This window comes from Pterocles gutturalis, unplaced genomic scaffold (genome assembly GCF_000699245.1).
Source record: "Pterocles gutturalis isolate BGI_N339 unplaced genomic scaffold, ASM69924v1 scaffold29871, whole genome shotgun sequence".
NCBI classification, from domain to species: domain Eukaryota; kingdom Metazoa; phylum Chordata; class Aves; order Pterocliformes; family Pteroclidae; genus Pterocles; species Pterocles gutturalis.
The window spans coordinates 1-11,944 of record NW_010101335.1 but is presented as its reverse complement, the minus strand read 5'-3'; the positions used below and the strand labels follow the sequence as shown (position 1 = coordinate 11,944).

Below are 11,944 nucleotides of genomic sequence, written 5' to 3'. Positions count from 1 at the left end.
ATTTGCAACTCCCCAGCTCAAATCCTGCCCTGGTGCAATCTCCACCAGTGCAGGCATTGCATCCCTGAGAAACGATCTCAGCTGCAGGTGAGAAGACCCAGACTGCAAACAGCCCTCCCAGGGAAGGCACCCACATAGGAGCAGGCAAAGAAACCCTTTGTTTCAGCAGCAGTGAAGCCCCAGGTGGTTTTGAACCCTTCTCTCCTAGCGCAGGAGCCTCCCTTGCAGTGCCAGAGTCACATCCTTAGCAGGACCCGCATCAAATGTCTCTCTGGGTGTTGTGGGAGAGGCTGTCAAGTGAGAGGGGGAAGCCTGGAGGTCACAAGAAAATCACAGAGCAGATCCCAGGACTGATGCCTGGGGTATCCAAAACCCACAAAGAGCACAAGGTCTTTATAGCCTTGGACTGTTTCACAGAGGCTGAAAGCTCGGGCTTTTTCTTCCCTTTAGGCTTTCTGCAGTCCCTGTTTAAGTCTCCAGCAGGCTGTGGTGGTCATCAGACTTAACAGAAGCCTGTGAGAGCTGCACGTGGCCCCAGTGCAGACCCAGAGGCAGGCAGGCAGCTCTCCCTACTGGGATGGGAGCCAGCAGGCTTCCTGGGGAGCAGACAGCACCCTTGCAGGGCCCAGGCTCTCACATTTTCCCCAACAGAGCAGGTTAGACATTTGTACACCCATAGTGTGAACGTGCAGATGAATGAGCATTCAGACAAGCAGTGTATTCCCCCTTCTTTCAAGATAGGACTGGTTTTAGGACAGCCATTTTCCCCTTGGGCAGGGCAATCCTCCAGTGATGGCTAACCAGCGCAAACCAGAAGTGCCGCAGTTTGAAGTGACAACAGAGAGGCAGAGGAGATATCCATCTCCAAGAAATTAATGCCTGACCCATAGCATGCGTACAGCAGATATATACTGTAAAGGACTATTCCTCTCAAAATCAAACACTTGCTTAATGATACTGCATAAACTCGTCAGGCAGGAGGCTCTCTGAACAGCCCCTACAGACAGTTTAGTACAGCTGCACCACAGTATCTAGCGACAGTACTTTAATGAGGGAAGATGGACTGCTGATGAGTAACAGGTCAATATCCACACACAAACCCCAGGAGTCATCCATGTTCACTTTCTACACACCAAGGTAATTAAGGAGAGCAGTGCCCCTACCAGCTGAAAAATGCGAGTGAGGTTCTATAATGCAGACGTCATCACTCTGCAGTAAAATAAAAGCAAATTATTTACCCAAAGAGAAGATCCTTGGCAATCCTAACAGAACTGGAAGCAGTTAAATTACTGCAAGAAAAATCAGACAATTTACAGTTCAGTGAACATTTAAAGCTGGCACTGCAGAGAGAGGACAAGCCTCCCTCCACACACTGGCACAGCATGTGCAGGACTGCAGTGAACCAGATTGGGAGAAAACACCACTGAAAAATACGAGATTGTTTCAGCTAGAGCAGTTCCTTGATCCAGTTCACTGCACAAAGATGCACCGGCACTAGAAAAGGGCAGTCTGGAGGTGGTAACGTGTCCTTTAATAAGTGCCAGTTTACAGAGGTTGCTGAACTCAGGCTGCAGCTAATCAATTCCAGCAGACAGAGCCCAGTTCAACAACCAGCTCCTAGGTCTACTCTGCATCCTGTGCCACGGAGCTCTGTTCACTCCCATTTCCCAAATGGTTTCAGGTCAGCACTTTAATTGATCTGCATGATTTGAACAAGCAGTGCTATAAATAAAGAGCAGTTAATGAACTATTTAAGTGCCCTTTTTACTGAAATAAAGAAAACCCACAGAAATTACATCAGGATGGGAAAAAAAAAAAAGACCCCAAACCAGTGAGTGAATACAGAGATGATCCAAGAGAGCGCTCCCTGGAACACACTTCAGGCTGATGTGGCTCCGAATAGCTGTGCTGGCTGTTGAGTCAGACTCTCCAGCGCTCCTGCGCTGACTCACTCCCCTCCCAGCTGCCAGTGCACGCTGCGCAGTCTTTTCAGTACCAACAGGAGTTATTTGTTCAGAGTTCAAGTGCATCTGACTCATTATGAGCCATCGAGCTTCTGCAGTACTCGGAGCTCTGTCTCTCACTGCCAGACCCTGCTGGCTAACCTGTCCCTGTTACCCCTGGGAAAGGGAAGGGCCAGAGAAGAGAGACCACCTGCTCAAGTCCTTTGGGGTCTTCCCTTCTTCCCTCTGCTCCCAGCTCTGGGACAGCATCACAACCTATCATTGAGGATCAGAGTAATGTACAGATTCACAATCAATGCCAGAAGATCCTACAGGCTACCTCTGCACAGAGGAAGCTACAAAAACCATGTCCCCAGATTTCCCTGCTGTAGCCCTGGGAGAAAGTTTGTGGTTTCCTTCTCCCTCCCCCAGACCTGGCTTGGGAATGCGCTATGTAGTCTCATTCTTGGAAGTGATGCTTTTCCAGGGGATGATGCTAGGCTCTCCCAAAACCTAGGAACAGGAAAGAAGGAGCAGTGTTTGCTAAACGCTCTCCGGGAACACAACACTGCAGTGTCTGTTTCTCAGACACTTGCTCCCTGCAGAGTCTTACACACAGCTTATGAAGCCTGCAAGGTGTGGGATCCTAAGTAAGAGACTTGCTTTTCCAGTTGTCCCTCCCACATTATCTGCACCTGTGGTGCAGTGCTGTTCTATCTCCACCAGCTCTCAGAAACCACCTAAGATGCAAGAGCTGGCAGACGGAGGATCTACTGAAAAGCTGTGTTGGGCACACGAGATCCCACATCAGGAAGCAGACCCGTTGTGTGACCAAATGCAACCGCAGCACATGGACACAAACCAGCGCAAAGCCTTAACAAACACCTGCCCTGCAACCAGAAACCTGCCCCGCCACGTGGCCTCACATCGCAGTCCCGCATGCCATGAGTCCTCTGACCCAAGAGACATGAGACAGATGCTCAGGAAGCCTTTCTCTAATTCCCCTGCTCCCACACATTTCCTGCGTGACCTTGGTCTGCATGGCTGTGTCTTGGAGCCTCAGGGTGTTGTTTCACCTTAAGTCTCTGGTATTGGCAGTAGAACTGGCTTAAGCTTCTTCCTTCCTCCCATTTCCGCACGGTTAAAGTGAGAAAGATGCAAACAGCAGCATAGGACAAGAACAAAGAACTACTTTGAAATCTGGTCTCATTGCCATGGGGCTCAGGAAGTCACACCCTTATTTTCTTCAGCTGTGAAAGAGGGATATTACCATCTCCCTACATTATGTGACATAAGATACAAAGGATGAGGATAAACATGAAAGATTATGAGATGCTCTGAAGATGAACATTGCCACATCTTGGATTTGGTAATGATAAACCCCTCCTCCATACTTCTCCTGTTTTACTTGGTGAAATAGGTCAAAATTAAAAATTAAAAAAAAAAAGCCTATGAAATCAGTTTGCAGCTTGACTTAGGCTCCACTCGCCAGCACATCAGAGTGCACCATTGAACAGCGTACAGCCAAAGCAAGGAATTCAGTTATTGTCCAAGTATGAACTTATGATATTTCAGAGTAGGTTCCCAGGAAGGGAAGCAAATAACAGATAATCAGACAACAGCCAGAGTTACCAAATGGCCAAAATCAAAGAACAGCTTTTATTGGCCAAAGTCACCAAGAAACCATTTTCTTCCAATAAACAAAACCCTAACTGAAAGTGGGAAATCTTTGCTAACAAAGTGAAACACTAACAAACTTCACATAAACGTGACTGTTTGTGTTCATCCTCTTGAAGAAGCTAGTTTTTCCTCCTTAATCCTACTGCACCACCAGAAGTAGGAGAAGAATTGGAAAACTCAAGTCATTTAGGACAAGAGAACAAATACCCTGGGAGGTACTAGTCTGTCCATTTATACAAGTGAAAGCAGCTGTTGGTCTTTGCAAACATCTTACATGCGAACTATCTGTAACTAGTAATTTCTCATTTTCTGAAGATACAAACATTTTACTACATGAACTACAGATTTGGTGTATTTTTTTTTTAATCCTAGGACACAGATGCAGTTGTGGCCTGTATAGGTTGTTAAAACTCAGATACTACTTGCAGTTTATCAGTTAACACATCTCTATTCGGAAACCTTGCTAGTTAAAAAAAACTTGGTTACACCAAAGTTCTTAAGCCAAATTATATTAAAACTCAGCATTTACTCATGTCAGTAAAACAAATACCAGCCAGTGAAAGCAGATGTTTGAGAAAACCTTGCTCTCCCTGGTAACAAAAATCTTGGAGGAAAGGAAAAAACCAAAAGAGAGAGAGATGTGCTTGTGTGCAATGCACCAGTTCCAATGGAGAAATTCTCAGGAATATTTTCACTAATTTCTCAATTAAGGGGGATACATCAACAGAAGCCATTAAAAAAGGTCTGGTTAGTAAACAGTTCTGCAAATCCGTTCAATTTACTGATGTAGATGAAAATTTAAGAAACAAAAAGGCAAAAAAAAATCAGTGTCTTAAAAAAAGTATAGATATTTACACAGTATTTTCTAAAACTTGTATCTGCACTGAGCTGTGTGCTGTGCACATGTCTTTAAAGGAGTGTGAGCAGAGACAGCTGAAGCACATCACTGCCAGAGCAGTGAAGCGACACTACAGAACTAATGAGAATTTCAACTTATGGAAGTTGCTGACTATGATTGCTGCCGTGCACAGAACAGCACCATGTGTTTTGACAGAGGAATTCCACCAGGAACAGAGGGCCTCCTGCCCTAATCTAGACATGACTTTACAAAACATTTTGAGCTCTAACACCCGTACTACACTTTCTGTAAGAAAATAGAGTGCAGCTTTCAGCTGCAGTTCTTCTAAACTACTATAGGAAGGCTTCACTAGCTTGCTTCCTAAATTGGCAACCATGTGAGGTAATCAATGATGCTGTTAAAATGAGCATCCTTCATTTCTCTCCACCTCCACCAACTGTTGCCTCCTTATTGAGTCCTCTGATCGACAAGTCGTAAACCACTTCCTCAATTTTCTTGACATCGTATTTCAGGCCATCGTAACGTTTCCTCAGGGAGTCATTCTTCAGGTTGAGGAGACGGAAGCCAGAATCCAGCTCGTTGATAAAAGCTGAGATGCGGAGAGGGCGAGAATAGTCACCAGCCGTGACACTGTTCACTGCCAGTCTGGCCTACGAGAGGAAGATGCACAGGAGAACATCAGCAGAGGAACCCACCCAAATCACATCACTATTCCCACCAGTTGTTACTTTACCAAAATAAAAAGTTTTGTTCCAGGCAGTCAGATTATTTATACTTGGATCTACCATTTTGTTGACCATAATCTAGGATTTTCAAGTGACTATTTTAGATCTTAAAATATCAGTAAGGAACAACTCCGGCATACAAAGGGGCAGTTTGCTAGAGGTTCAGATCAAGGTGTTGGGTATCATAACTTCCAGGAGCAACTTGGGAAAGTTAGAAAACACTTTTTTGGGTTTTTTTTAGGTCAGTTTCAATCCAAATGCATGCATGAATATCTTCCTTACCAGCTCACTGGCGAGAGTTAATACACCAGAAAGATAGTCTTCAATGTCCAGGTGAAAGCCCCGCTCTCGATCAGCTTCAACTAAGATGAAAGACAGAGGGGTAATCAGGTGATACTGAACATGAGCAAAACCAGCAAGTTGAAATTGCATTTGTTTACCAGAGCTAATTTGAAATATCAAATTTATGAAATATTATTATAAAAGTCAGTCTTTTCCTGTATGTGATGTAATTACTGCCTCTTCTCAGCATTTTGATTTAGCATCTTGTACATCCTCAACTGGACATGCAATAGGTTACAATTGATCCAACAGAATAATTGAATTTACAACAATATACAAGAGAGGGGGCTGTAGTAGTTTTTTTAGAAAAATATTTTCCCTTTTTTTTTTTTTTCCAAATCCTTTGCTCTGGGAGGACACAATTCTCTTACAACATAAGAATTCAATCTGTTTTCCACACTTGTTAAACACCAAAAGCAAAAAGTGAGAAAAATAAGCTCTCATTTTTTGATTATTCTTTTGTTAGATTTACACAATCTGAATGAATAATCTTCATTGAGGAAGAACTCATTAAAGAATAAATATTTCTGTTCACATTAGATTTGCTGATTTCCACCTTCTAAGAGAATTTGTTGTTTATATAATGAAATCAAGTACCAGATAAAAGTTGGAACCTATTTTTTGGGAAGAAATTAAGTTCTGCTGTTTCCCTGTATGTCTGAAAGCTACAACGTTGAAAAAGGTCACAATTGTTTTCTTTTCAGTTACAACATTAACTTACTCCCAAGTATTTCTGCAACAGATTCTCGGGTCACTAACGTTTCTGACTCTAAGTAGACTACAAACGCTGCCAGAAACACCAGCCGCTGAAGCACAAACCTCCAGTGCTCATGAAATCTGTTGAAGAAAACACCAAGTCAGGGTCTAAATATGTAACATCCATTACTGGAAAGTTAGGCTACAAGCATACATTACGTATACATTATGTTTTCCACCTTTACACATAGCACTCTGCTATATTTTTGGCTTATCAACACAACACCAGCTTAAAGTCTTCTTGTTGGTACTCCAGAACTTCACCCCCAGGATACTACGCTGGGCACTAGCATCGCCCGCACCTCTCACACACCTCCTCAGTTCACCGAGTTTCTCAGGTTGTCATGCCCACAAGACAACCAGGGCTCTCCCTCCCATCTTCCCTCAGCAGATCTGAGCTGACAAGATTCTTGTTCTTTGAAATGTTCTTGCTAGACACTGTCCCCTTCTGGCAGCAACAAAACACAGAAGTGACAACGTCATTTAGTATCTGCAGTATCAAACAGCCATTTCATGACAGATTTAGAGCTTTGTTTTCAGAAGTGCCCCAAACCTGACAACTTAACTGAAATTAATGGAGCAGCAAATGCTCTGCTCCCAGAAACAAGGGCAGCTCCAACAGAACACTAATTTCTTAAACTTTCCTTTTTCTTTTTTTAAAAAAGTTTATAGAAAAAGAATTAAATACTGGATATGTTTAGTGAAAACTTATAGAGTGTTTGAGCAAAAGCATTTTTTATCTCTGCTGATAAAAACCTCACACTTCCCTACCACCATTCACTTTTCAAACAAAGAAGCATTCAGCCCATAAACCTTTCAATCATTCTTCCATAGTAATGATGCCAAATATGCCCAGGCAATTCCCATATCCGTGACTGGCTGTGTGATCCTGCACACCTGTAATACTGATCAGTAGGAAACTTCGTCTTCAGAGATTCCAGCTGTGTTCTCACTGTACCAAAGTGTTCACGAGCTTTCTGACATTTCTTTGGTACTGAAAAAGAAACAGCACAACATTCAGTACTTGACAGAGAACAGGGTTTTGTAAACAGAGAGTTTTTGAGCATAGACAGCGCTATTTATGCTCCTTTGTTGTCCAAGACAGTCTGCTGACATTTGGAATTAATCTCAGGAAATACTCATTGTTGCACTGCGAGTCACCCAGGTAGAGGAGAAATGCCCCTGAGTTCTAGGCTGTCTAATCTGCTCTAGTCCTTAGTTTCAAACTTGAGCCAAGATGCCCCAGTGTTATTTAAGAATCACTGCTAATCATGACTAATTACTGTTGCTATAAAACTTGTGTCATGGATGAAGAACCCATTCTGTAATGGGCACTGACAGAAGAAAACCCTGGAAAGGTCACAGAGCCTACAGACCAAGAGGCAACGGGGGATACCAACGGACAGAGGCAGGAACAAAGAACATAGGAGTCAGTGTGGTGTTTGTCTATGGAATGAACCTACGAGCAAAGGAGCCCGGTGACACGCTGAGCAGGGTGACAAACAAGCAAAAGAGATGGCAAGTAGAGATGGAGAAAGGCTGAAAATGGCACCGAGTGCAAGACCTCATCTGAGGTAGCAGGGGGGCAGTTCTGTTCGAGGGTCTGTAAATACAGCAAAGCTGAGACTATGGCAACAGATGCTGGGGGTAAGGCAGGGAGTCAGCAGCAGTGGTGACACAGTGAAAGCCCCATGCTACCAGCCCATCCACATGGCAGCACACTGGAGCGGCAGGGCTGTGGGTGGCACTGCAGAGGGAAGGACGCAGCAGAGACCAGGCATGTGCTGATAACAGGACTTTGTAGTTTTAGCAGTCTGGACAGGCTAAGAGAAAGGAGCAGCTGGTTGGGTTGTACAGGTGTTATAAAGAGAGAAACAAGATGTTCTGGACAGAGCCCCAATGCAGTGGTTTAAAAGAAAAAGCCACAACCAGGTCACAAACAACAGAACAGCACACTGCAGTTGGCCCCAAAGCAAGCACACACATCAAGCAGCACCACCAAAACACAACTTTTCTTTCTCTATTTAAAAATCTTATAATATTTTTTTTTTATTGATCAGACTTAGGTTAGACAAGGTGCAATATCCCTCCAGGAAACCACATTTCCTGCTTTCAAGCAATGTATTTGAAGAAACTGGGTTTCAGCCTGTCCAATAGATGTCACACCTCTGCAGAGAAATGGTCTTTTTTACATACCACTGGCTGCCGCCTCCCGTTTATTCAGCCACATTGCACCCGCAGTACCAGGGCCCGACGGAACTAATCAAACCAGTACTTCTTAACTGCAGCCTTCTCTGAAATCCTGGTGTGACCCAAGGAAGGCAGATCAACCTGACAGGCTCTCCTGCATCCGGATGTATAGAAGCTAGGATTATTTAAAAAAAGATCTGCAGAATCCAACTCTGAAAGCTGTGATGAATTATTTTTATCAAACAAGCCCTACTATAAGTCACTTAAATGTGTCTAAAAACTTGAATTTCAACTAATAAAACATCATATCTGTTAAAAAAAAGGACACTTAAAAATAAAAGCTTTGGGAAGCAGGAGGTGAAAGTGCTCCATGTGGCTGCCAGAATGAAAGAAATGTGTAAAGCTCACTTACAGCTGCCCTTTGAACACTGTCCTCAAACTATGGCATCTGCCTCAGGCAAGTAAGCCATCTCAGGGCAGTTGGGGACAGAGTAAGGAATAAGTTTGCATTTTGGTTTCTGCCAAAGGAACCTGTGACAAAAGTAAACAATCTTTACTGTAAAGTTTCAGACAACAGTGCCCAATGACACACACATAACCTCCCAGCTTCAACCTATCCTTGTGCATTCTTGGATATCACCACTGATGTTTTGCTAAACTTGACACAATGTGTTTCAAGAGCAAAGACATACTACACTGACTTCAGTCTCCAAAGGCCCTACCTGTCACTCAGACTCACATCAGCTAACAGCCAGCTGCAGCACACACTGCCCTGAACAGCTTTCTGAGCAGCTTTCAAACTTGATTTCGGACAGGGACCATAAAGAGAGAGATTCTCTAGTCCTGTTCCGAGGCTGACAGCCTGAAGCTCTGCTGGTTTTCCTTCCCTTCCCCACAGCTGAATAAAGGCTACGACTGAAAGTGCTTATCCCACAGCTAAACACAGCCTCATGCTTGGTGCAGAGAGAGACCACCGAGAAGCTGGAATCATGAAACAGCTGTCGTCTGTGGTGAGGTGACTGCCCTACAGTAAAAAAGGTTAGATAAAAAACTCAATGAGAACAGGTTTAGCCAAGAGGTATTTTAAGTCCCTGGAGAACAGAGGGAAAGGCATTGTGCATTATAACATTTTAAACACGAGTGACCAGTACAGGAAACTGCCCTCCATCAAGCTTCCAACTACCCCGTGGTTCCTTTAATAGAGCTCACAACCACCCCTTACCCTTCTCTTTGGTAGGATGAATTGCTTAGCCTGATGCAAATCCTCTGTCTTCACTGGCTCTCTGTTGTCTCCTTGAGTTTTCATCACTCTACCTCAATTGCTGATGCAAAAATAATTACAAAGGATCAACCAGCAGGCTGTGGAGGAAAGAAAGTCACCTCCCGCTTACACTGGCACAAGGGAGGGGGCACAACAAGCAATACAGCTGCAGTCACCAAGCAGCATTAGTTACTCTGTCACCTGTGAACTTGTAGTAATTAATAGTATTTTTGCTTTTTTATTAATTAGTTATTAGTTTATATAGTTTATAATTTAATATTTCTATAATTCAATATAGTTTGTTGATAGTTTTTCTTACCTCTTGGAATAAATATAAAGCTAAAAAAAAAATCTTGATTTTACATTCCAGCCAGAACTCTATTGCAATGAATAATCCTCTCTTTCATGGTTACAAGAGTAATCATTTATCCCTTTTTAATCTGCTAAGGAAGAATCATTCTAGTTTCTTAGTAAAAATTTGGTACACTCTCAACAAACGAGATGCTTAGTAAGCCAAACAGCCATTGCAGTACACTACACTGCAGAACTACAACTGCTAGCCAATAAAACCACAGTCTAAATATGTGACATTGGACAAGTGCTGTTTATCCAGCTAACAACCCCTCTGTTAATTGGCATTAAATTATTCTGCTGCAAACACTTATTAATCTAAACCTTTATTGACTTTATTATGCTTGTAATTGATAGCAAACTGACAGGTCTATTATCATAAGTTAACTCCTAACCTATTAAGCATGGATTCATTACCTCTGGTATTACAATAACCATAAGCTGAGCTTCCACCCCCTCCCCTTTTTTTTCCACTTTGCTTTAACTCTTCCAAATTTCTCAGATTCTGCAAGTTCCAGGACCAGCTCTCTCCCAAAATTAAAAATAAGTGAAAACACCCTGAGCCAGACACAGGTCTCTACTATTAATTACTGGAAATCAAGCCCTGAAGTTGACACCCACACAAAACAACTGTCACAGCATCCAGGGGTTTACTCATCTTAGAAAGATGAGTGTATTGTTCCATAAATTAGCTAATTAGCAGTTCTAATTTTTAGCACTGCCAGATTTCCTAAGTGGGTGGAAGCTGCACTTGCTTGTAGAGGTCAAGCCTCAGGTGTCACACATTGCTGAACACGTACCTTTTTGGTGGCCAGAGAAATCCTGGGCCTCCAGCTCCAGCAAGAGTCTGCTGGTGAATGTCATCAGGCTGATAACAACCAGTCTGCTCTGCAGGTGAATGAAACACAACCTGCTGAGGTTCCTGCTTCTATTCACCTCCAGAGGGTGGCCTGCCAGATGCCTCCCCCTCCCACATTCCTCTCAAGAATTTCCAGAAAAGTCTGGTTGTTTCTTCTCAGAACATATTCATTGATGGAAAAAATAGTCACCTTTTTAAGGGAAAAACCTGCTGACTCCAGTAGTTTCACCAGTAAGTCTGAAAATGGGGATGGGGGAGCAGAAAGAGCACATTTGGCACCTGGGTCTGTAGCACTGTTCTCGTGCCCTGAAGGAAATGGGTTGGCCCAGAAACATTTTGTTAAACATCTGAAACAAACTTGGACTGGAAGCAAGAAACCAGGCTAGCTACAACCCAAACCTCAAAAATAGCAGAACAATTCCAGTTGCCACTCAAACATACATCAAGGACAGCTCCTGCTTTATCAGGAATTCCCAAATTCCCTTTTTGTTTTGCAACATTAAGCAGATTTTATAGACACACACCCATGCCCAGTCAGTCTCATATAAACCAGCCCAAAGCCCCCCCTTCCCACACCATCTTGAACACCCCCAGAGCGTTCAGGATCACAGCTTTCTGGGGATGGGGTGAAGAGATAAGGAAGGGACACAGACAGAAAGGCCCCACAGGTAACGGCAGAACCAGCAGAGTATGAAACTCTGTGTGCACGGCACTTCGAGAGAACCCTATGAGCCAACTCCCCAGCCCAGGCAGCAAACACCTGTGCAGAACACGCTACGACAGCGAAACACCAGCCTGGAAAGGGGAGAAAGGCAAAGAGCGGCGCTCCCCGGGGCTGAACGGCAGCTCTCCTGCTTACCGGGCTCGGAACCCCCCAAGCTGCGCCCCCCTCAGCAACCTCCGAGAGACCCCCGTAAGACAGACACCTGGGGAGGGGCCGCCCGTGAGGAGGGACCCGCGGCCCCGGCCCGGTGTGGG

The 11,944-nt window shown here is 43.9% G+C and overlaps 1 protein-coding gene across 1 annotated transcript; it reads right to left on the bottom strand.

Moving 5' to 3' along the window:
- Window positions 1-4,536: 4,536 nt before the first annotated feature.
- Window positions 4,537-10,995, bottom strand: TSN (translin; the record flags this gene model as incomplete). The annotated part of the gene is made up of 5 exons (XM_010083126.1): window positions 4,537-5,132; window positions 5,490-5,569; window positions 6,271-6,386; window positions 7,203-7,299; window positions 10,908-10,995. Coding segments are annotated over 5 exons (618 nt in total), but the record flags the coding sequence as incomplete, so codon positions are not given.
- Window positions 10,996-11,944: the final 949 nt, after the last annotated feature.